The 23,137-nt window shown below is 29.1% G+C and overlaps 1 protein-coding gene across 1 annotated transcript in view; it reads left to right on the top strand.

Moving 5' to 3' along the window:
- The window catches only part of rk (G-protein coupled receptor rickets), a 151,602-nt gene that overhangs the window by 51,177 nt on the left and 77,288 nt on the right, over positions 1-23,137 (top strand). Inside the window, exon 2 of the mRNA XM_075293967.1 lies at positions 9,677-9,748. Coding sequence (XP_075150082.1) covers positions 9,677-9,748 — 72 coding nt within the window. The remainder of the gene's footprint in view (positions 1-9,676; positions 9,749-23,137) is intronic.

Here is a 23,137-nt window from a genome sequence, read left to right as displayed (position 1 = left end):
TCCATAGAAAATTTTGTCAAAATTTTATTTCCATAGAAAATTTTGTCAAAATTTTATTTCCATAGAAGATTTTTTCAAAATTTTATTTCTATAGAATATTTTAAAACTTTTATTTTTATAGAAATTTTTTTCAAAATTTTATTTTTATAGAAAATTTTTTCAAAATTTTATTTCTATAATGTTTTATAAATTTTATTTCTATAGAACATTTTGTCAAATATTTATTTCCATAGAAAATTTTTTTAAATTTTATTTCTATAGAAATTTTGTCAAAATTTTATTTCTATAGAAAATTTTGTCAAAATTTTATTTCTATAGAAAATGTTGTCAAAATTTTATTTCTATAGACAATTTTACCAAAATATTATTTCTGTAGAAAATTTTCTCAAAATTTTATTTCTGTGGAAAACTTTCTCAACATTTTATTTCTATAGAAAATTTTGTCAAAATTTTATTTCTATAGAAAATTTTGTCAAAATTTTATTTCCATAGAAAATTTTGTCAAAATTTTATTTCCATCGAAGATTTTGTCAAAATTTTATTTCTATAGAATATTTTAAAACTTTTATTTTTATAGAAAATTTTTTTCAAAATTTTATTTTTATAGAAAATTTTGTCAAAATTTTATTTTTATAATTTTTTATAAATTTTATTTCTATAGAACATTTTGTCAAAATTTTATTTCCATAGAAAATTTTGTCAAAATTTTATTTCTATAGAAAAGTTTGACAAAATTTTATTTCTATAGAAAATTTTGACAAAATTTTATGTCTATAGAAAATTTGGTCAAAATTTCATGTCTATAGAAAATTTTGTCAAAATTTTATTTCTTTACAATATTTTGTCAAAATTTTATTTCTTAAGGAAATTTTGTCAACGTTTTGTTTTTATAGAAACTTTTGTCAAAATTTTATTTCTATTTTTATTTATATTTGTATTTAAATGTTGTCAACATTTTATTTTTATAAAAAATTTTGTTAAAGTTTTATTTCTATAAAAAATTTGTCAACGTTTTATTTCTACAGATTTTATTTTTTTTAAATTGTATTGCTATAGAAAATTTTATCAAAGTGTTATGTCTATAGAACATTTTGTCAAAATTTTATTTCTTAAGAAATTTTTATTTCTGTAGAAAATTTTGTCAAAATTTTATTTCTATTTTTATTTATATTTGTATATAAATGTTGTCAACATTTTATTTCTATAGAAAATTTTGTCAAAATTTTATTTCTATAGAACAAATTGTCAAAATTTTATTTCTATATTTATTTATATTTATATTTGTATTTAAATGTTGTCAACATTTTATTACTATAGAAAATTTTGTCAAAATTTTATTTCTATAGAAAATGTTCTCAAAATTTTATTTCTATAGAAAATATTGTCAAATTTTTATTTTGATAGTAAATTTTTTAAACATTTTATTTTTATAGAAAATTTTGTCAAAATTTTATTTCTGTAGAAAAATTTTTAAATAATTTTTTTCTATAGAAAATATTGTCAAAATTTTATTTTGATAGTAAATTTTGTAAACATTTTATTGTTATAGAACATTTTGTCAAAATTTTATTTCAGTAGAAAATGTTTTAAAAATTTTATTTTTATAGAAAATATTGTCAAAATTTAATTTTGACAATATTTGTCAACATTTTATTTCTATATAAAATTTTGTAAAAATTTTATATCTGTACAAAATGTTGTCAAAATTTTATTTCTATAGAAAATTTTGTCAAAGTTTTATTTCCATAGAAAATATGGTAAAATATTATTTCCATAGAAAGTTTTGTCAAAATTTTATTTCCATAGAAAATTTTGTCAAAATTTTATTTCCATAGAAAATTTTGTCAAAATTTTATTTCCATAGAAGATTTTTTCAAAATTTTATTTCTATAGAATATTTTAAAACTTTTATTTTTATAGAAATTTTTTTCAAAATTTTATTTTTATAGAAAATTTTTTCAAAATTTTATTTCTATAATGTTTTATAAATTTTATTTCTATAGAACATTTTGTCAAATATTTATTTCCATAGAAAATTTTTTTAAATTTTATTTCTATAGAAATTTTGTCAAAATTTTATTTCTATAGAAAATTTTGTCAAAATTTTATTTCTATAGAAAATGTTGTCAAAATTTTATTTCTATAGACAATTTTACCAAAATATTATTTCTGTAGAAAATTTTCTCAAAATTTTATTTCTGTGGAAAACTTTCTCAACATTTTATTTCTATAGAAAATTTTGTCAAAATTTTATTTCTATAGAAAATTTTGTCAAAATTTTATTTCTATAGAAAAGTTTGACAAAATTTTATGTCTATAGAAAATTTTGTCAAATTTTTATGTCTATAGAAAATTTTGTCAAAATTTTATTTCTTTACAACATTTTGTCAAAATTTTATTTCTTAAGGAAATTTTGTCAACGTTTTGTTTTTATAGAAAGTTTTGTCAAAATTTGATTTCTATAGTAAAGCTTCTCAAACAAAGAATTTTATTTCTATAGAAAATATTTTATTTCTATAGAAAATGTTGTCAAAATTTTATTTCTATATAAAATTTTGTAAAAATTTTATATCTATAGAAAATATTTTCAAAATTTGATTTCTATAGAAAAGTTTGTCAAAAAGGAATTTTATTTCTAAAGAAAAATTGGTCAAAAGTTTATTTCTATAGAAAAATTCGTCAATATTTTATTGCTATAGAAAATTTTGTCAAAATTTTATTTCTATAGAAAATTTTGTCAAAATTTTATTTCTATAGAAAATTTTGTCAAAATTTTATTTCTATAGAAAATTTTGTCAAAATTTTATTTCTATAGAAAATTTTGTCAAATCTTTATTTCTATAGAAAATTTTGTCTATAGAAAATTTGGCTATAGAAAATTTTCTCAAAATTTTATTGCTTTAGAAAATTTTGTCAAAATTTTATTTCTAAACTCAATAGAAGTGAACCCTATATTTCACAAAATTTTATATCTATAGAAAATGTTGTTAAAATTTGATTTCTATAGAAAAGTTTGTCAAAAAAAAAGAAAATTTTGTCAAAATGTTATTTTTATAGAAAATTCTGTCAAAGTTTTATTTCTATAGAAAAATTTGTCAAATTTTTATTTCTATAGAAAATTTTGTCAAAATTTTATTTATATAACATTTTTTCAAAATTTTATTTCTATAGAAAATTTTGTCAAATCTTTATTTCTATAGAAAAATTGTTTTAAATTTTATTTCTATAGAAAATTTTGTCAAAGCTTTATTTCTATAGAAAAGTCTATAGTCTATAGAAAATTTGGCTGTAGAAAATTTTCTCAAAATTTTAGTATATTGTAAGTTTTACGCGACTCACTAACTTTCGGATGTACGAAATGTGAGGAAGATCGGTTTATAAGCAGGTCAATTATGACAAAATCAGTGATCAATATATTTGGCAGCTATATCCACATTAATAGGGATTGTCTTTGAGCCGAAGTAAGATCTCATGCCAAATTTGAAGACGATTGGGCATAAACTGCTAGTTGTACTTTGCACACAAAAACACACGAATAGACAGACAGACAGACAGAGAGGCTGACGGTTATAGCTAAATCGACTCAGAATTTAATTCTTAGACGATCGGTATATCGGTTCGATGGGTCTCAGATCTTCCTTCTTGGCGCTACATACAAATCCATTGCGGAGGGCACATAAATCTTGGTCCAATCGAACTTTCTGCCATACATACTTGTTTAAAATGCTAAATATTTAAGAAGTATCAAAAATCGATTTTTATCGGAATATTTCGAAATAAACTACCTTGAACATTGCTCACGGGTCATTTCTTTGCTACTTATTAAAAGCTTGTGGTTGTGTGTTTGGTCTTTCACTAAAAATTCTTAAAGAAAATCCTTTGTTTTTCTTTTAAATTAATTTTTATGAGATATCAAGATCAAGATTTTTTCCCCACTCACTAACATTTACCACTTGGGCATCGCTGCATTCCTTTCTCTCGCGTGTTAACTGATTGTTCGCAATAAAATTTCCTCGAGATGGCTGTGAAAATGATTCATTGTTTATGGCATGAAATGGCCTCATTTTTTTCCCCGCTATTTGTGATGTTGTTTGTTCTCCATCAACATTTAACAGTCGCTGTCAACGCCATCAGCAACTCGACTCTAAGCGACAACTTTAAGGAATTAGCTCGACAGATACAGAGTTGTGGGTTGAGGGAGGATACTGGAAACATCTTACACTTCACTTCAATGTGAACAAGAGTTGTAAACAATATTGTGGGGATCATTCATCTTATTGTGGTAGTGGTGGTGGTGATGGTGAAATATGTCAGGGCTTCTAGTTTTTTTGAGTACTAGATTCCCTATGATAGAGAGAGAGAGAGAGAGAGAGAGGAATTTGACAAGGCCTCATTGGGTGTATATTCTTGTCTAAGGAAACATCATAAGACAATATAACCAAAGATAATTGAGTATAACAAGATTAAGCATTGTGCTCTTATAAAGAGAAAACAAATGTCAAAGTGTAGAGGGCTATGAGAAAAAAATTGTTTTATTTGTCAATTTTTTCCAAAGCAGCTCTGCCCAGGAATAAACTTAAACGGCAATATTCACATAAAGCCATAATGAATATTCGCTTAAAATACACATACTCGTACATACGTTTTGTTTTAATTTTCTACAATCGTTTTGGTATTGCTTTTGTGGGTTTTTATTCAGAAATTTATGAAAAACACAAATGTTGTGATATTTTCCGACGCAAACGGCAGTACATTTGAGATACACGTCGACGCAAACTTTATGATATTTTGTTGGCAGAGTCCTCTGGTGCTTCAGTTTTGCTTTGACAAGACTGCATCTTCTTCTCAATTATCTTTGATATAACCATGTCCGTCTATCTGTCTGTCTGTCGTGTTACAGGCGTCAACAGTGACGCAATCGGCTTGAAATTTGTCACAGATTAATTCTTTTTCTGCAAGCACGTCAAATTCGAAGATGAGCTATATCGCTGCAGGTTTTGATATAACCCCCATATAAACTGACAAGCATATTTGGCATCTTGAGATACCGTAATTTTTATCCGATTTTCCTAAATTGGAAATCGAGAGGTGTTTTACGTCCACAAAAAGATGTGCCATATGTGTTGTGTTTCGGTCCATGTTTTGGTATAGCTCCCATAAAGACCGATCTCTCGAATTGATTTCGTGGAATTCTAGATACCGCACTTTGTTATCCGATTGTCTTAAAATTGGAAATTCTATTCTAAAGACTATTTTAGGTCTTTTGGGTAAATATGTGCACCGGTCATGGTTTGCCACAGTCCCATTTAAAACGATCTCCCGATTTGGCTTCTTTGGCTTAGATCATCGGGATACAACAATTTTTATCCAACTTGCCTGAAAATATTTTTTTACGTCCACAAATAGGTGTACCGGATATGGTGTGTATCGCTTTTGGTATAGCCCCCATATAGACCCGATCTCCCTCTTTGACTTCTTACGCTTCTAGTAGCTCAATTTTTTACCTGATTAGCCTGAAATTGGAAATCGAGTGGTATTTTTGATCCACAAAGATCTGCATCGAGTTTTTTATATGGGTCCTTATTTTGGCATATAGACCTTCCGATTTGACTTCTTTGGCTACTAGACCCCGCACGTTTTTATCCAATTTGTCTGAAATTCCAAACCCATATAGACGTTCCGATTTGACTTCTTTGGCTACTAGACCGCGCACTTTTTATACCCACCACCATAGAATGGTGACGGGGGCCTAATAAGCTTGTCATTCCGTTTGTAACACATCGAAATATCGATTTCCGACTATATAAAGTATATATATTCTTGATCAGGGAGAAATTCTAAGACGATATAACGATGTCCGTCTGTCTGTTGTAATCACGCTACAGTCTTCAATAATGAAGCAATCGTCCTGAAATTTTGCACAAACTCGTCTTTTGTCAGCAGGCAGGTCAAGCTCGAAGATGGGCTACATCGGTCAAGGTTTTGATATAGTCCCCATATAAACCGACCTCCCGATTTGGGGTCTTGGGCTTATAGAAATCGAAGTTTTTATCCAATTTGCCTGAAATTTGAAATCTAGAGGTATTTTATGACCATACAGAGGTGTGCCAAAAATGGTAAGTATTGGTCCATGTTTTGGTATAGCCCCCATATAGACCGATCTCCCGATTTTACTTCTTGGGCTTATAGAAACCGCAGTTTTTATTCAATTTACCTGAAATTGGAAATCTAGAGGAATTGTATGACCACAAATACGTGTGCCAAAAATTGTGAGTATCGGTCCATAGTTTGATATAGCCCCCATATAGACCGATCTCCCGATTTTACTTCTTGGGCTTATAGAAACCGCAGTTTTTATTCAATTTACCTGAAATAGGAAATCTAGAGGTATTGTAGGACCACAAATACATGTGCCAAAAATTGTGAGTATCGGCCCATGTTTTGGTATGGTCCCCATATAAAACGACCTCTCGATTTGGGTTCTTGGGCTTATAGAAACCGTAGTTTTTATCCAATTTGTCTTAAATTGGAAATCTAGAGGTATTTTAGGAGGTGTGCCGAAAATTTTGAGTATCGGTCCATATTTTGGTATAGCCCCCATATAGACCGATTTCCCGATTTTACTTCTTGGGCTTCTAGAATCCGAAGTTTTTATCCTATTTGCCTGAAATTGGAAATCTAGAGGTATTTTCGGGTCATAAAGAGGTGTGCCGAAAACGATGAGTATCGGTCCATATTTTAGTATAGCCCACATAGGAACGATCTCCCGATTTAACTCCTTGGGTTTCTAGAAACCGTAGTTTTTATCTGATTTGTCTGAAATTGTAAATATTTTATTTTAGGCTCACAAAAACGTGTATCGGATTAAGTTTTTATCGGTCCATTTGGTAATGCCTTCATATAGACCGACTTCACTTCTTGAGGGTGTAGAAGGCGCACTGATCATGAAAATTGCTTGAAACTCAATGTAAAATTTCCAGATTTTACTTCTACAGATTTAAGATTTCAAATCAAAACGTTATGTTATAATTTTCTTGCCCACTTACAAGAGATGTTAATGATTCCTCTATAAATCCAGAATCTGATATAGTCCTCATAGGTGAAATCTTTAAATTTATCTTCGGGAAGTGTCCTCAAATCCCCAAGCCCTCCTGAAATTTCAAAGGAAACCCTAATGTTTGGTTCATGGTGGTGGGTATTTAAGATTCGGCCCGGCCGAACTTAGTGCTGTATATACTAGTTTTTATCCAATTTGCCTGAAATTCCAAATCTAGAGATATTTTAGGTCCGCAAATAGGTGTACCGGATATGGTGTGTATCGGTCCATGCTTTGGTACAGAGCCCAATTAGACCGATCTCCTGAATTTACATCTTTGGCATTCAGACACCGCAATTTTTGTCCGATTTGCCTGATATGCAAAATCTAGAGATGATTTAGGTCCTTGTAAGGTGTGCCGAAAATGGTATGTATCGGTTTATGTTTTGGTATAGCCCCCATAAAGACGGATATCCCGATTTGAGTTCTTGCGATCCAAGACACCGCAATTTTTAATAGATTTTCTTAAAATTGGAAGTGCACAGGTATTTTGAATCTATAAATAGGTGCACCGGGTATTTTGGGTCCATAAATAGGTGCGCCGAATACCGGCCCATGTTTTGGTATATCCCCATTTTCAGATTTGGTTTCTATAAACATGCATTTTTGTTCATTTTGGCTGAAATTGGTAATCTATCATAGAAGGATTTTTAGTTCCAAACAGACTTGTGACGATTTGATTATGTATCGGTCCATGTTTCGGTATATACCCTATATAGTCCGATCTACCGATTTGAGTTCTTAAGCGTTTCGACACCTCAATTTGTATCCGATTTGCCTGAAATTCAAAATCTAGAGGTATTATAGTTCCACAAATTGATGTGCCGAATATAGTGTGTATCGGTCCATGGTTTGGTATAGCAGCCATTTAGACCGATTTCCTGAATTCACTTCTACGGCTTCTAGACACCGCATTTTGAACCGATTTGTCTGATATGAAAAATCTAGACACAATTTGGGTCCGTAATGAAGTATTTCATAATATTTCAGGCTAACTTAGACCAATCAGCGTATTGTGATACCACATGTGGTGAATTTCTCGTTTTCAGTGAGTGCTTGTGCATATGATATGTTAAGCTGACGGTGGTAAACTTCTCTCTTATCAATGAGTGCTGTCAGATTCTATGTTAAGCTTAAAGGATCTCCTTCCTATAGCCGAGTCCAAACGTCGTTCCACTTTGAAGAATTTTGATACACTCAGAAATATCACCGGCAATACTGAGAGTAGAGGTGTGCGCGTGACACAAAATTCTCGTGACACACGTGATTCACGCGTGAGTCGTGAACAACATCCAAAGCAACTCTCGTGAATGTGCGTGAATGGCACTGAAATAAATATATCGTGCGTGAGCGGGTGTGAGAAATAAAATCGGTTCATGAATGAGCGTGAATAAAATTTCTGCAACATCACGCTCACGAAAAAATCAAGATTTAATTAATACTCGTATGTTAACTGAAATTAATTTAGCTCTCGAACTATATTCTATTTTTGAATTTTGTTACCTCTGCTGATTTTCGTTTGGAAAATGTCGTGAATCACGTGAATTGTCGTGAGCGTGAGTCTTTAAAAGTTATTCGTGCGTGAGCGTGCGTGAGTACTGGTTTTCATTTCGTGAATGTGCGTGAGTGGGATTGGCTACCACACGTGTCGTGCGTGAATAGACATTTTGCTTCGTGAATGTGCGTGAGAGTGAGGGAAATTTCAGTCACGCGCACACCTCTAACTGAGAGCGGATAAACCATCGCTGAAAAACTTTTTGTTGTTTGTTCGAAACTGGAATTGAATGCAATGCCTTGTGATTACAGGCCCTTTACTCGATTATCCTCATCACTCCACTGGCTTCATGTTCTTTATAGAAATGTTCTCCATATACTAGCCACCAAAGAAGCTGTAGTCGATTGAAAATATTCACTTCAGACCATCAACGGATGAACATATCCTTGTTCGGTTGATAGTATTTGCCATCAATTCTGATTGATTGAATTAAAGACAGCTTTGTTTTCACTTTTATTTAAGCAATTTATCGTTCAAGTATCGTCCTATTCACATAGACAATTGGCAAAAAACAAACAACACAAACAATTCTTGGTTGGCTATTTTCGAGTTTCCTATTTTTGTCTATCTGAATGAAGAAGAACTTAGATGTCCGACAATTGTCTGTCAATCATAAAAATGGAGGGAATGGTTCGTGCTAATGTAATAATGCTGAGGATTTTATTGGTAAACCGGAAGTATTGGGAAAATAAAATCCATTTGAAAGCTTTTGAAGGTCTAAGGAAGTATATGAAAGTTTTTACGAATGGTAAAAAATAAGTTGAGTTTTTTTATACTACTTGGAAATTTGGAATATTTGGAAGACCCATAACAAACAGCCAAACAAAAGTATGGTTCGTAGAATAAATAACATTATGAGGACCCCAGTGCGTTCCATAATAAGTTTACCTGACCAATATGAAATGGTTTTTGCAAATATGCTATTTTATTAAAAACTACTTAAGAAATTTTAAAATAAAATAAAAAAACATTCCTTAACAACTTTAGATTTTTTTAAAGTAGAACTTTTTATTGCCTACTTTCAGGGACTTGGGAAATAACAATATCACCACTTTGGAAGCGAATTCATTTTTCATGGCCACCAATTTGGAAGAATTGTAAGTATTTCATTTTTATATTGCCATATACTAAGTATCTATGTATAGCCACAGAATTTCTTTAACTAATGTAAATTGCATATTTAACAATTCGCAATCTCAGTATAGCACTTTTGAGATTATAATCACAAAGGAAATTCCACAATACAATAATGCAGCTATTTTAAGTAGGGAAGTGATACTTAATAATCACATGCTTGGGAAACCATAAATTCTATACTTCACACATTATTACAATAAACCAGAGAACAATACAAAGTTAATAGCAAAAGAGTAGGAGATTGCGGTGGAAATTTTACATATGCTAAGGGGAAATATTCTGCTTTGCACTCCACTCAGAACAAAATTAATTATAAGTATGGCCAATGCAATCGTTTTATTGAAAAATATCTTTTTAGTCTCAGAAGAACTATGCACAGAAAAAATATCACAACTTGTTTCAATTAAAAATAAAATTGCAATAAAGTAAAGCGGAATCAAAAGAACAAAATGTGACAAAATTTTCTAGTGAAATAAAATTTTGACAAATGTTTCTATAAAATGATATTTTGGCAAAATTTTCTATAGAAATAAAATTTTGACAAAATTTTTTAAGAAAATAAAATTTTGACAAAATTTTCAATAGAAATCAAATTTTTACAAAATTTCCCATAGAAATAAAATTTTGACAAAATTTTTCTAAAGAAATAAAATTTTACAAAATTTTTCTACAGAAATAACACTTTGACAAATTTTACTATAGAAATAAAATTTTGACAAAATTTTCTATGGAAATAAAATTTTGAAAAAATTTTCTAAAGAAATAAAATTTTGGCAAAATTTTTTATAGAAATACAATTTTGACAAAGATTTCTAAAAGAAATAAAATTTTGAAAAAAATTTCTATAGAAATAAAATTTTGACAAAATTTTTTATAGAAATACAATTTTGACAAAGTTTTCTCAAGAAATAAAATTTTGAAAAAAATTTCTAAAAAAAAAATAAAATGTTGACAAAATTTTGAAATATAATTTTCAAAAAATTTTCTTTAGGAATACATTTTTTACAATATATTCAATAGAAATAAAATTTTGAAAAAAATTTCTATAGAAATAAAATTTTGACAAAATTTTCTATAGAAATAAAATTATAACGAAATTTTCTATTATTTCTATAAACCCAGCAAAAAAAATTGGAAGTTGTTCCACAAACATTTTTTTTTAAAGCCCATCCCAGAATCCCCCATCGAGTTTTTTCAACTTCCAATGCAGTCCTTTTGGACAAGTCCACAAACATTTCTTCTAAAGCGCATCGTGGGATCCCACAATAATTTATTTCCACTTCCGATGCAGTCCTTTTGGACAAGTGCACAAACATTTCTTCTAAAGCGCATATTGGGATCCCCCAATGTTTTTTTTTTTTCTTCCGATGCAGTCCTTGTGGACAGGTATTATAAAGAACGCAATCAGGCTATTTTAAGTGCAAATTTTGTACAATTAAATTTTACAAAAAAATAGAAAACTAATAAAAAAACCAAAAAAAAAAAAAAAATAGAAATTAACCTGGGATTTGAACCTGTGTCGTTTGACTTTTTCGCTTCCATGGAAGTTCTTTTGTTAATTTTCAACGGAAAAAAATATATTTATACGAAAATATATGCCGAAAATAAAAAATAAAAACGATGCATGACATAAATAATAATTTTTTAGAAAAATATTTGATAAAAAATATTGCCCCTGGTGAGATTTGAACCTGCGTTTCTTATTTTTTCGTTCATACTAATAAAGAACACCTCGAGAAGCAATTAGAATGTTATTCCTGTCGTCGTATTAGGATCATACATTTGAATACACCTTTCGACGCTTTATGCTCAATAGCGTTTGTGGCTGAGTGTGCTAAGGCGTTCTGTTATGGTGCCAGCAAACCCAGGTTCAACCCCTGGTCGGAGCGAAAAAGTTTTTCAAATAATTTTTCAATATGTTTGCGCGTGGGTTGTTTTTTTTTAGTTGGAATCGCGTTGTTGTGGTATACGGAGAGATTGTTAAAAAATAATATAATAAATAACAAATAAAATATATAAAATATTTGTTATTTTAAATTAGTGAGAAAAATGTTCGTTTTTTGAAAATAAATCTATCAATGTTCATTTCATTTGTCTTCATTTTGGAATCTTCAATTATCAGGTAATATTCAGTGACGCTAACCTTTTGTATCAAAAATGGTTTATGATTTTTTATATTTGTAGGTATTGAAATTGTAAAAGGAGGACAAAATCGTTAGGCAGCAACTTATTAAAAGTGAAAAGTACAAGAAGAAGAAAAAGTGCGTTTTACAGTTGATAATATCACATGGAAATTGGAAATAGTGGAATAATAAACTAATATTTCAAGGACAGTCGATACTGTTGATTCTTAATAAATATATTCAATATATATATATATATATATATATATATATATATATATATATATATATATATATATATATATATATATATATATATATATATATATATATATATATATATATATATATATATATATATATATATATATATATATATATATATATATATATATATATATATATATATATATATATATATATATATAAAACTTGTCTTTTATTGAAGATAAATTGCTTATATAAATAAATAAAATTGTATTTAAAAACGAAGGTAGCAGTTCTAATTATGAAGTAAAAGTTTTACCACAAATATGTAAGATTTGTCCAAATGAATGAAAAAATTTCAATAAAATCATTCCATATATGAATTCAAATCAGTTAAATTTTTTCATTCTGTAGTACATAAATATAGGAAAATGTTAACTAATATATGGAATGCATTATACCTAATTTCTACGAAAATCACATCGTTCAAACAAATAAAAATGTCTTTGGCGCTATACGAAGTTCAACTTTCTTCACAATGAGTTCATTTTAACTTAAAGAATTTTAACTTAAAGAAAACAAAATGTGTTTCGGGCACAATTTTAAAAAACAATATATTTAAGTGCGAACATGTAATGTTCCTAAACTAACACTAAATGTTAGTATGTTAATATGTTAGAATATATTATGTTTGGGGCATGAATGTTTCATAAAAATCATATGTGTGAATGCAAACATATATAAATTTACAAATTTCAACTAAACATACATATGTTCAAAGCGACAGAGAGAGAGTATAGAGAAAGAAATAGAGATGGAAACCGGGAGAGTTGACGAAAGATTTCAACATAGCACAGCAAAAGAATCAAAAGAGAACAATTTCTGTGAAACCGCTTGTATGTTGTTTCGGAAAACTGTTTTATGATAAGGCAAAAAATTTGATATGCTTAAGTCTAAATATTATTTAATTTGAATAAAGAGAATAGACATTCGGAACCAAGGGAATAGACATTTGAAAAATAAACAGCATATGTTTTCGCCTTGAGAGCAGCATTTTATGTATGTGTGGACATGTGTTTTGTTTATCATTTTGGCATTATGGGCTCAATTTTTTTTTCTTGGTTCGTTAAAAGAAATCAGGGGTCTTCATAAAAATAACGAAAGGGCCCTATACTCTTTTTAGAGTTAGGACAGTAATATGAAATAAGGGGGAAATAGTGAAAAATTACACGGTAAAATGTATTAAATAGTTCCTCTTTATTAATAAGTAGTCCGCGAGGAGTTGACGGACACCATCAAATATAAAAGCGGGCATTAAGTTCGAGTTTTACAGCTAAAACAGTTTAAAAAGTTTATTTTCTTTAAAATGAATTATTAAAGAAAAATAACATGCATTTTAGAGCGATGGTGTTAAATGCTAGTAAAAAACTGTTCACGCCTAAATAAATTTATGTTTATATTATAAAATTATTTATGTATGTTTATACTCGACTCCACGTTCTTCTTTTGTTAGAGTTTTTGAATTCCTTCCAAATTTTAAAGTTTTGTACCAAAACCAGTTTTATGTTACAAAATTGTTATTTTTGCAATAAAAAATAATATTTTATCCAAAAGTCAGTCAATTCCGTTTATATCAAGCACTGTTACTGACTATAAATCTTTAATAACCCACATTTCGAAGTTTCATTATAAAAATTTAATATAGTATAAATATATATGTGTAAATAAAAAAAAAGTGTTCGGTCGGAGCAGGGATTGAACCCACGACCCTTTGCATGCAAGGCAGACATGCTAACCACTGCTTCACGTGGCAAACAAATGTATGTTTCTGTTAAATAATGTTATGTTTGCATGGGCTCGTGGGCACTGCAAACTATGCTATATAAATGTAACTTATAACGATAACTATCTGCTGGTGACCATAACAGCTACGTAGCCCAGTGTGTTGGCTTACAAACTGTATGGTCCTCGGTTCGATTCTCCGTGCAGGCGAAAGGTAAAATTTAAAAAATTTATAAAAGTGAATAATTTCTTCAACATTATTTGTATTACAGAAAAAGGTGCCAAGAACTAAAAAAATTCGTGGAAGTGAAAATTACGAGTATGTTAGGGAATGAGCACAATCGTGTTTGGGAAATATTCTTCCAAGCATATAGTATTTTTGGCTCAAAATGCTTCCAAACATATAATATGTTCACATAAAACAAACATATTAATGTTTCGGCAGTATCTAATAATATATGTGCTTCCTGCAAAATATGTTTGGAACATATGTTAAAGAAGCGATTTTTTTTGAGGGTGTGGAAGCTCTTTTTTTGCTGGGAACTTGTAAAAATTTTCTATTGAAATAAAATTTTGACAAAATTTTCTATAGAAATAAAATTTGTACAAAATTTTCTTTAGAAATAAAATTTTGACAAAATATTCTATACACCCTCAAAAAAATCGCTTCTTTAACATATGTTTCAAACATATTTTGCAGGAAGCACATATATTATTGGATACTGCCGACACATTAATATGTTTGTTTTATGTGAACATATTATATGTTTGGAAGCATTTTGAGCCCAAAAATATTATATGCTTGGAAGAACTTTTCCCAAAGACGATTGTGCTCATTGCCTAACATACTCGGAGCCACCGTGGTGCAATGGTTAGCATGCCCGCCTTGCATACACAAGGTCGTGGGTTCGATTCCTGCTACGACCGAACACCAAAAAGTTTTTCGGCGGTGGATTATCCCACCTCAGTAATGCTGGTGACATTTCTGAGGGTTTCAAAGCTTCTCTAAGTGGTTTCACTGGAATGTGGAACGCCGTTCGGACTCGGCTATAAAAAGGAGGTCCCTTGTCATTGAGCTTAAAATGGAATCGGGCAGCACTCAGTGATAAGAGAGAAGTTCACCACTGTGGTATCACAATGGACTGAATAGTCTAAGTGAGCCTGATACATCGGGCTGCCACATAACCTAACCTAACATACTCGTAATTTTCACATCCACGAAATATTTTAGTTCTTGGTACCTTTTTCTGTAATACAAATAATGTTGAAGAAATTATTCACTTTTATAAATTTTTTAAATTTTACCTTTCGCCTGCACGGAGAATCGAACCGAGCACCATACAGTTTGTAAGCCAGCACACTATCCACTTTATTACGTAGCTGTTATAGTCACCAGGAGATAATTATCGTTATAAATTGCATTTATATAGCATAGTTTGCAGCGCCCACGAGCCCATGCAAACATAACATTATTTAACAGAAACATACATTTGTTTGCCACGTGGAGCAGTGGTTAGCATGTCTACTTTGCATGCAAAGGGTCGTGGGTTCAATCCCTGCTCCGACCGAACACTTTTTTTATTTTTAATTTACACATTTATATTTATACTACATTAAATTTTTATAATGAAACTTCGAAATGTGGGTTATTAAAGACTTATAGTCAGTAACAGTGCTTGATATAAGCGAAATTGACTGATTTTTGGATAAAATATTATTGTTTTATTGCAAAAATAACAATTTTGTAACAAAAACTGTTTTTGGTACAAAACTTTAAAATTTGGAAGGAATTCAAAAACTCTAACAAAAGAAGAACGTGGAGTCGAATATAAACATACATAAATAATTTTATAATATAAACATAAATTTAGTTAGGCGTGAACAGTTTTTTACTAGCATTTAACACCGTCGCTCTAAAATGCCTTTTATTTTTCTTTAATAATTCATTTTAAAGAAAATAAACTTTTTAAATTGTTGTAGCTGCAAAACTCGAATTTAATGCCCGCTTTTATATTTGAAGGTGTCCGTCAACTCCTCGTGGACTACTTATTAATAAAGAGGAACTAAACTTTGTTTTTATACATTTTACTGTGTAATTTTTCACTATTTCCTCCTTATTTCATTTTACTGTCCCAACTCTAAAAAGAGTATAGTGCCCTTTCGTTATTTTTATGAAGACCCCTGATTTCTTTCTCTATACTCTCTCTGTCGCTTTGAATAAAATATCACAACATATGTATGTTTAGTCGAAATTTGTAAATTTATATATGTTTGCATTCACACATATGATTTTTATGAAACATTCATGCCACAAACATAATATATTCTAACATATTAACATAGATGTCCCAAACATTTAGTGTTAGTTTAGGAACATTACATGTTTGCACTTAAATATATTGTGTTTTAAAATTGTGCCCGAAACACATTTTGTTTATATCGGAACATATGAAAAACATATTTTTCTAACAGTGTAGAAATATAATTTTCACAACATTTTCTATATAAATAAAATTTTGAAAAAATTTTCTATAGAAATAAAATTTTGACTAAAATTTCTACAAAAATAAATTTTTGACAAAATTTTCTATAGAAATAAAATTTTTACAACATTTTGTATATAAATAAAATTTTGACAAAATTTTCTATAGAAATAAAATTTTGACAAATGTTTCCATAAAATAAAATTTAGACAAAATTTTTCTACAGAAATAAAAATTTGACAAAATTTTTCTACAGAAATAAAAATTTGACAAAATTTTCTATAGAAATAAAAATTTGACAAAATTTTCTATAGAATAAAAATTTCACAAAATTTTTTAAAGAAATAAAATTTTGACAAAATTTTCTATAGAAATAAAATTTTGACAAAATTTTCTACAGAATAAAATTTTTATAAAATTTTCTATAGAAAATATTAAAAAAAATGTTGATAAAATATTCTATAGAAATAATACTATGACAAATTTTTCTATAGAAATAAAATTTTGACAAAATTTTCTATAAAAATAAAGTTTTGCAAAATATGATTTTTTGTTTTGTAGTTTCCTAATTTTGGTAGATTATTTTTGAGTCAAGTGGCAAACGTGAGTGCAATGTGCTAAGGCGACTGTTAACGCTTATGGAGCAGACAATCCAGGTTCACGTCACTGTAGCGGATTGTGTCATTTTACCGTTGTCAGTTTGACACCACATGTGTTTTTTTTATTCAATTTCATGAACGGATCGTTTTGAATTGTGCACGCCGTTTATGGTTTTTTCAATGGGTGTACACTGAAGACACAGTGAACCCACCATGAAGAAAAAAAATTGTTAATTTTAGAAATTTTATATTATTTGTGGAAAATTTTAACTAAACAGTATTACAAACGCTGACATCACGCCGATATCACAAAAATAAGTTAATATTTTTCTATAAATTCAAGAAAATTTATTAGACATAATTATTTTTTTTTCACTTGTTAAAGAAATTTTGTAGTTTGAAGGAAAAAATCGGAGTTAAAAATTGCAAGAATGTCTTTAGTGCCAGTTCAAGATTAAAAAGGGGGCATTTGTAGTAAAATTTACAATTTTAAAGAAATATATGGAACTATTTTGTAAGAAATACGAATTTAGTAAATCTTTATACTTCATTTGTTTATAATTTTTCCCCGTTGTTTAGCTGATTTAACCAACGTACGCAAAAAATTATTAGAATAAAGGAAACATTCTCCAAACATAATAATTCCATGAACTAAAATAAAGTTAAATTGGCTTTAGTGAAATGAAGGGTTCATTTTTTTTTGAGTGTATGTACCTTCGGCGCGAATAATGACCTTCAAATGCCCACAGTCTTTAGGTCCATTCCCGGCGAAGCGTCATCTTGAGAGGATCGGCACTTTGGTGTTTTTGTGCCCCCCTTCCCAAAGGAGGAATATGATCACCCTGTTTTTCTAAAAAATTATGTATTTGATTTCGGCAACTATGCATATGCTTGCAGAGAAACACCATTTTTGGGACAAAAATGTTTCATGTTCACTGTCCCAAAATAACATTTTGCTCTTGAAACAGGTTTGGGGTGATCATAGATGAAAATTGAAAAATTATCATTATTATGTTATTGAAAAGAAAATGCCAAATATCAATCTCCACAAGCCATACTATACGCATGTTTCGTCGCTTCCACAGTCTGTAGTGTAGATCTCGTGGGGTGAGATGATTCAATTTGGGTCTTATATGTTAATTTCTTACGGCAATTCAATACGAGAATTATTCTTCCCAAATGACCAATTTTCACCACCTTGATTGGTGACCGTTCACACATGTCTTGTTTCTAGTCAACAACAATTACTGTGATAGCTAAACTAACAAAATATTAATGCATTGATATCATTACTATTTTTATGATATCAATGCAGGCTGATTTTTCGTCCAAATTAATTTTTTTGTTTCTGTGATTGAAGAAATTTCAACTAAAAATTAATTGAGTTAATTAATTTCGTGATGGAAAACAAAAAATATTTTTTCTTCTTCGTGTAGGGATAGATAAAAATCCCTGATTTTGGGTCTGTTTGTAATTCCGTGGAGATTTGGATTGTTTTAACATGAGACAACAGCATTTTGTCGACTCTCAGAATACCACATTGGCAATCAGATTTACCATTTGCAAGGATTACGACTCAATGCCGCACGTCCTTCAGGATGAATGAAAAGTGTCAGACAGAATAACCACATCAGCAACATAATGTGCACTGAAAAAAAAAGCATGCTCGGTTTCAAAGATTTTGTCTTTACTTTAACAAATTTGGTATTGATTCCGAGCCAAAGAAGCGGAGAATACATATAAGGATACTTTTAAGACATAATTCTCTTTTAAATTTAGGTTTTGTGTACTTGACTCTAGGAAGCAAATTTTAATTTTTCGTTTTTTATCTTGTTTTCTTCATATGCTATTAAAGTCCTTTAAAAACGGGTTAACGACGACTTTATTTTCCAAATTCAGATTCGACTTCCAGTAGAAATTGTGCTATGTTTCAAGTAAAAGACACCTTGAAAATAAAGTGTTGAAAAACGTGTCCTATATTTGAACGATTTTTTGCTTTGTAGTCAAGATGCAAAAAGACAAAAAATTTAAAGACAATTTCATTAATTTTAAAGAATTTTTCTTAATTATTAAAGTCAAGTTGACCTTAGCTCAACATTTTTTTCTTTCATGTTATGATACCCATTTTTAAGTCAAATCACTTAATTATAAGGACAATATGACTTCATTGAAAAGTTTATCGACTTTTGGACAAGGAAAAAAACTATATATTAGAAACGCGTCTTCTATGCTAAGCAAAATTTGCATTCGTATTTTAAAGACATGAAATCTTTGACCTCACGACAATATTTTTTTCAGTGTGGGATACACCATCATCCAGACAAAATCAGTAGCACTAGCTGATTTGCTATGAAATATAAATGCATTGTGTTGTAAAGGGTTATTTGTTAAGAGCTTGATAACTTTTTTTTAAAAAAAAAAACGCATAAAATTTGCAAAATCTCATCGGTTCTTTATTTGAAACGTTAGATTGGTCCATGACATTTACTTTTTGAAGATAATTTCATTTAAATGTTGACCGCGGCTGCGTCTTAGGTGGTCCATTCGGAAAGTCCAATTTTGGGCAACTTTTTCGAGCATTTCGGCCGGAATAGCCCGAATTTCTTCGGAAATGTTGTCTTCCAAAGCTGGAATAGTTGCTGGCTTATTTCTGTAGACTTTAGACTTGACGTAGCCCCACAAAAAATAGTCTAAAGGCGTCAAATCGCATGATCTTGGTGGCCAACTTACCGGTCCATTTCTTGAGATGAATTGTTCTCCGAAGTTTTCCCTCAAAATGGCCATAGAATCGCGAGCTGTGTGGCATGTAGCGCCATCTTGTTGAAACCACATGTCAACCAAGTTCAGTTCTTCCATTTTTGGCAACAAAAAGTTTGTTATCATCGAACGATAGCGATCGCCATTCACCGTAACGTTGCGTCCAACAGCATCTTTGAAAAAATACGGTCCAATGATTCCACCAGCGTACAAACCACACCAAACAGTGCATTTTTCGGGATGCATGGGCAGTTCTTGAACGGCTTCTGGTTGCTCTTCACTCCAAATGCGGCAATTTTGCTTATTTACGTAGCCATTCAACCAGAAATGAGCCTCATCGCTGAACAAAATTTGTCGATAAACACATTTCGAACCGAACACTGATTTTGGTAATAAAATTCAATGATTTGCAAGCGTTGCTCGTTGGTAAGTCTATTCATGATGAAATGTCAAAGCATACTGAGCATCTTTCTCTTTGACACCATGTCTGAAATCCCACGTGATCTGTCAAATACTAATGCATGAAAATCCTAACCTCAAAAGAATCACCCTTTATATCTTATAACAATTTGTGTGAAGGATGTACCTCGAGCTTCTTCGTGCTTCACGTCACTCAAAATCCAAGAATACTCATTCAATTTGAATGAGTTCCATTGCAAAGGAGAGGAAAGGACTTAACAGAGAGAGTGGAAATAAATTAGGGTGGTATGGATATATGTATCCCTTTCATCAAACAACACATTTCAACAGGACCGTATGAAATTTGCCCCTCCGGAACGGAAATCTGGGGATGCGTTTATATGGGGCCTACCAAGAGGTAGAGGGCACATACCAAGACGGACGGACGCACATCGATAGATCGACTTGCCAGAATTTCACCGTGTCTAAGACCAATATTTCAATGTGTTACAAAGGGAATGAAAAAGTGAATACACCCCCTTCGTATGGAGTATAAAAATAATAATTATGGTAAACAATTTCCGGTATATATTAAAAAAACACAATTTACCTGCAAAAGTGTGACTTTAAAATTTCATTAGATTTGAGTCAATCAATGTTTTCATTGGCATTACGAACACGTTCAGAAAGGTTTTCGTTATTATGAGATAATGGAAAGATCCATTGCATAAATGAAATTGTTTCGTTGTCTCAATTTCAATGACAAATATCATTAATATTACGAAGATTTTTCTATTAGTCATTTCTAGCAAAAACAAACATCGGAATTTTTACACCCTTCACCTGCTGTGATACAGGGCAGGGCAGGTCTGTGGAGTCGGAGCCGGAGTTTTGGAGTCGGAGTCTGAAGATTTTGCTGGAGTCGGAGTCGGAACCGGAGTCGTAAAAATTTTGGAATAAATACTGTTAAAATGGTACTTGGTACACCACCTGGAGTCGACTACGGAGTCGGATTCGGAGTCGAGGCTAATAAGAAATGCTGGAGTCGGAGTCATAGCCGGAGTCGAGCAAAATTTAATCGACCCTACAGCCCTGGTACAGGGTATTATAAGTTGTTGCATTTGTATGTAACGCCAAGAAGGACCAGTCCCAGGCACGCTTGATAGAATTCTACCAAATTGGTAGACTGTTTGGTAGATTGGTAGAATTCTTGGAGTTTTGGTAGATTTTGCAAAATATTCCTCTCCAACTAAGAGGTACTTCAATGTTCAATAGAAATAAAATTTTTAGAAAATTTTCTATAGAACTAAAATTTTTAGAAAATTTTCTATAGAACTAAAATTTTGAAAAAAAATCTAAAGAAATTAAATTTTGACAAAATTTTCTATAGAAATAAAATTTTGACAAAATTTTCTATAGAAATTAAATTTTGACAAAATTTTCTATAGAATAAAATTTTGACAAAATTTTCTATAGAAATAAAATTTTGAGAAAATTTTCTATCGAAATAAAATTTTTAGAAAATTTTCTATAGAAATAAAATGTAAAAAAAAAAAAAAATTTCTAAAGAAATCAAATTTTGACAAAATTTTCTATAGAAATAAAATTTTGACAAAATTTTCTAAAGAAATAAATTTTGACAAAATTTGCTATAGAAATAAAATTTTGACAAAATTTGCTATAGAAATAAAATTTTAAGAAAATTTTCTATAGAACTAAAATTTTGACAAAATTTTCTATAGAAATAAAATTTTGACAAAATTTTCTCTAAAAATAAAATTTTGACAAAATTTTCTATAGAAATAAAATTTTGACAAAAAATTTCTAAAGAAATAAAATTTTGACAAAATTTTCTATAGAAATAAATTTTGACAAAATTTTCTATAGAAATAAAATTTTGACAAAATTTGCTATAGAAATAAAATTTTGAGAAAATTTTCTATAGAAATAAAATTTAAAAAAAAATCTATAGAAATAAAATTTTGACATAATTTTCTATAGAAATAAACTTTTGACAAATTTTTCTATAGAAATAAAATTTTGACAAAATTTTCGATAGAAATAAAATTTCGACAAAATTTTCTATATAAGTAAAATTTCGACAAAAATTTCTATAGAAATAAAATTTTGACCAAATTTTCTATACAAATAAAATTTGACCTAATTTTCTATAGAAATAAAGTTTGAAAAAAATTTCTATAGAAATAAAATTTTGACCAAATTTTCTATATAAATAAAATTTTGACAAAATTTTCTACAGAAATAAAATTTTGACAAAATTTTCTATAGAACTAAAATTTTGACAAAATTTTCTATAGAACTAAAATTTTGACAAAATTTTCTATATAAATAAAATTTTGACAAAATTTTCAATAGAAATAAAATTTTGACAAAATTTTATACAGAAAAAAAATTTCGGCAAAATTTTCTATAGAAATAAACTTTTGACAAATTTTTCTATAGAAATAAAATTTTGACAAAATTTTCGATAGAAATAAAATTTCGACAAAATTTTCTATATAAATAAAATTTCGACAAAATTTTCTATATAAATAAAATTTTGACAAAATTTTCTATAGAAATAAAATTTTGACAAAATTTTCTATATAAATAAAATTTCGACAAAATTTTCTATAGAAATAAAATTTTGACAAAATTTTCTTAAGAAATAAAATTTTGACAGAATTTTCTATACAAATAAATTTTGACCTAATTTTCTATAGAAATAAATTTTGAAAAAAATTTCTATAGAAATAAAATTTTGACCAAATTTTCTATATAAATAAAATTTTGACAAAATTTTCTATAGAAATAAAATTTTGACAAAATTTTCTATAGAAATAACATTTTGACTAAATTTTCTATATAAATAAAATTTTGACAAAATTTTCTATAGAAATAAAATTTTGACAAAATTTTATACAGAAAAAAAAAATTCGACAAAATTGTCTATAGAAATAAAATGTTGACAAAATTTTCTATATAAATAAAATTTTGAC

The sequence above is a fragment of the Haematobia irritans genome, chromosome 2 (assembly GCF_050003625.1).
Source record: "Haematobia irritans isolate KBUSLIRL chromosome 2, ASM5000362v1, whole genome shotgun sequence".
NCBI lineage: Eukaryota > Metazoa > Arthropoda > Insecta > Diptera > Muscidae > Haematobia > Haematobia irritans.
Note: the sequence above shows the minus strand (reverse complement) of the source record. Positions and strands in the feature narration are given on the sequence as shown.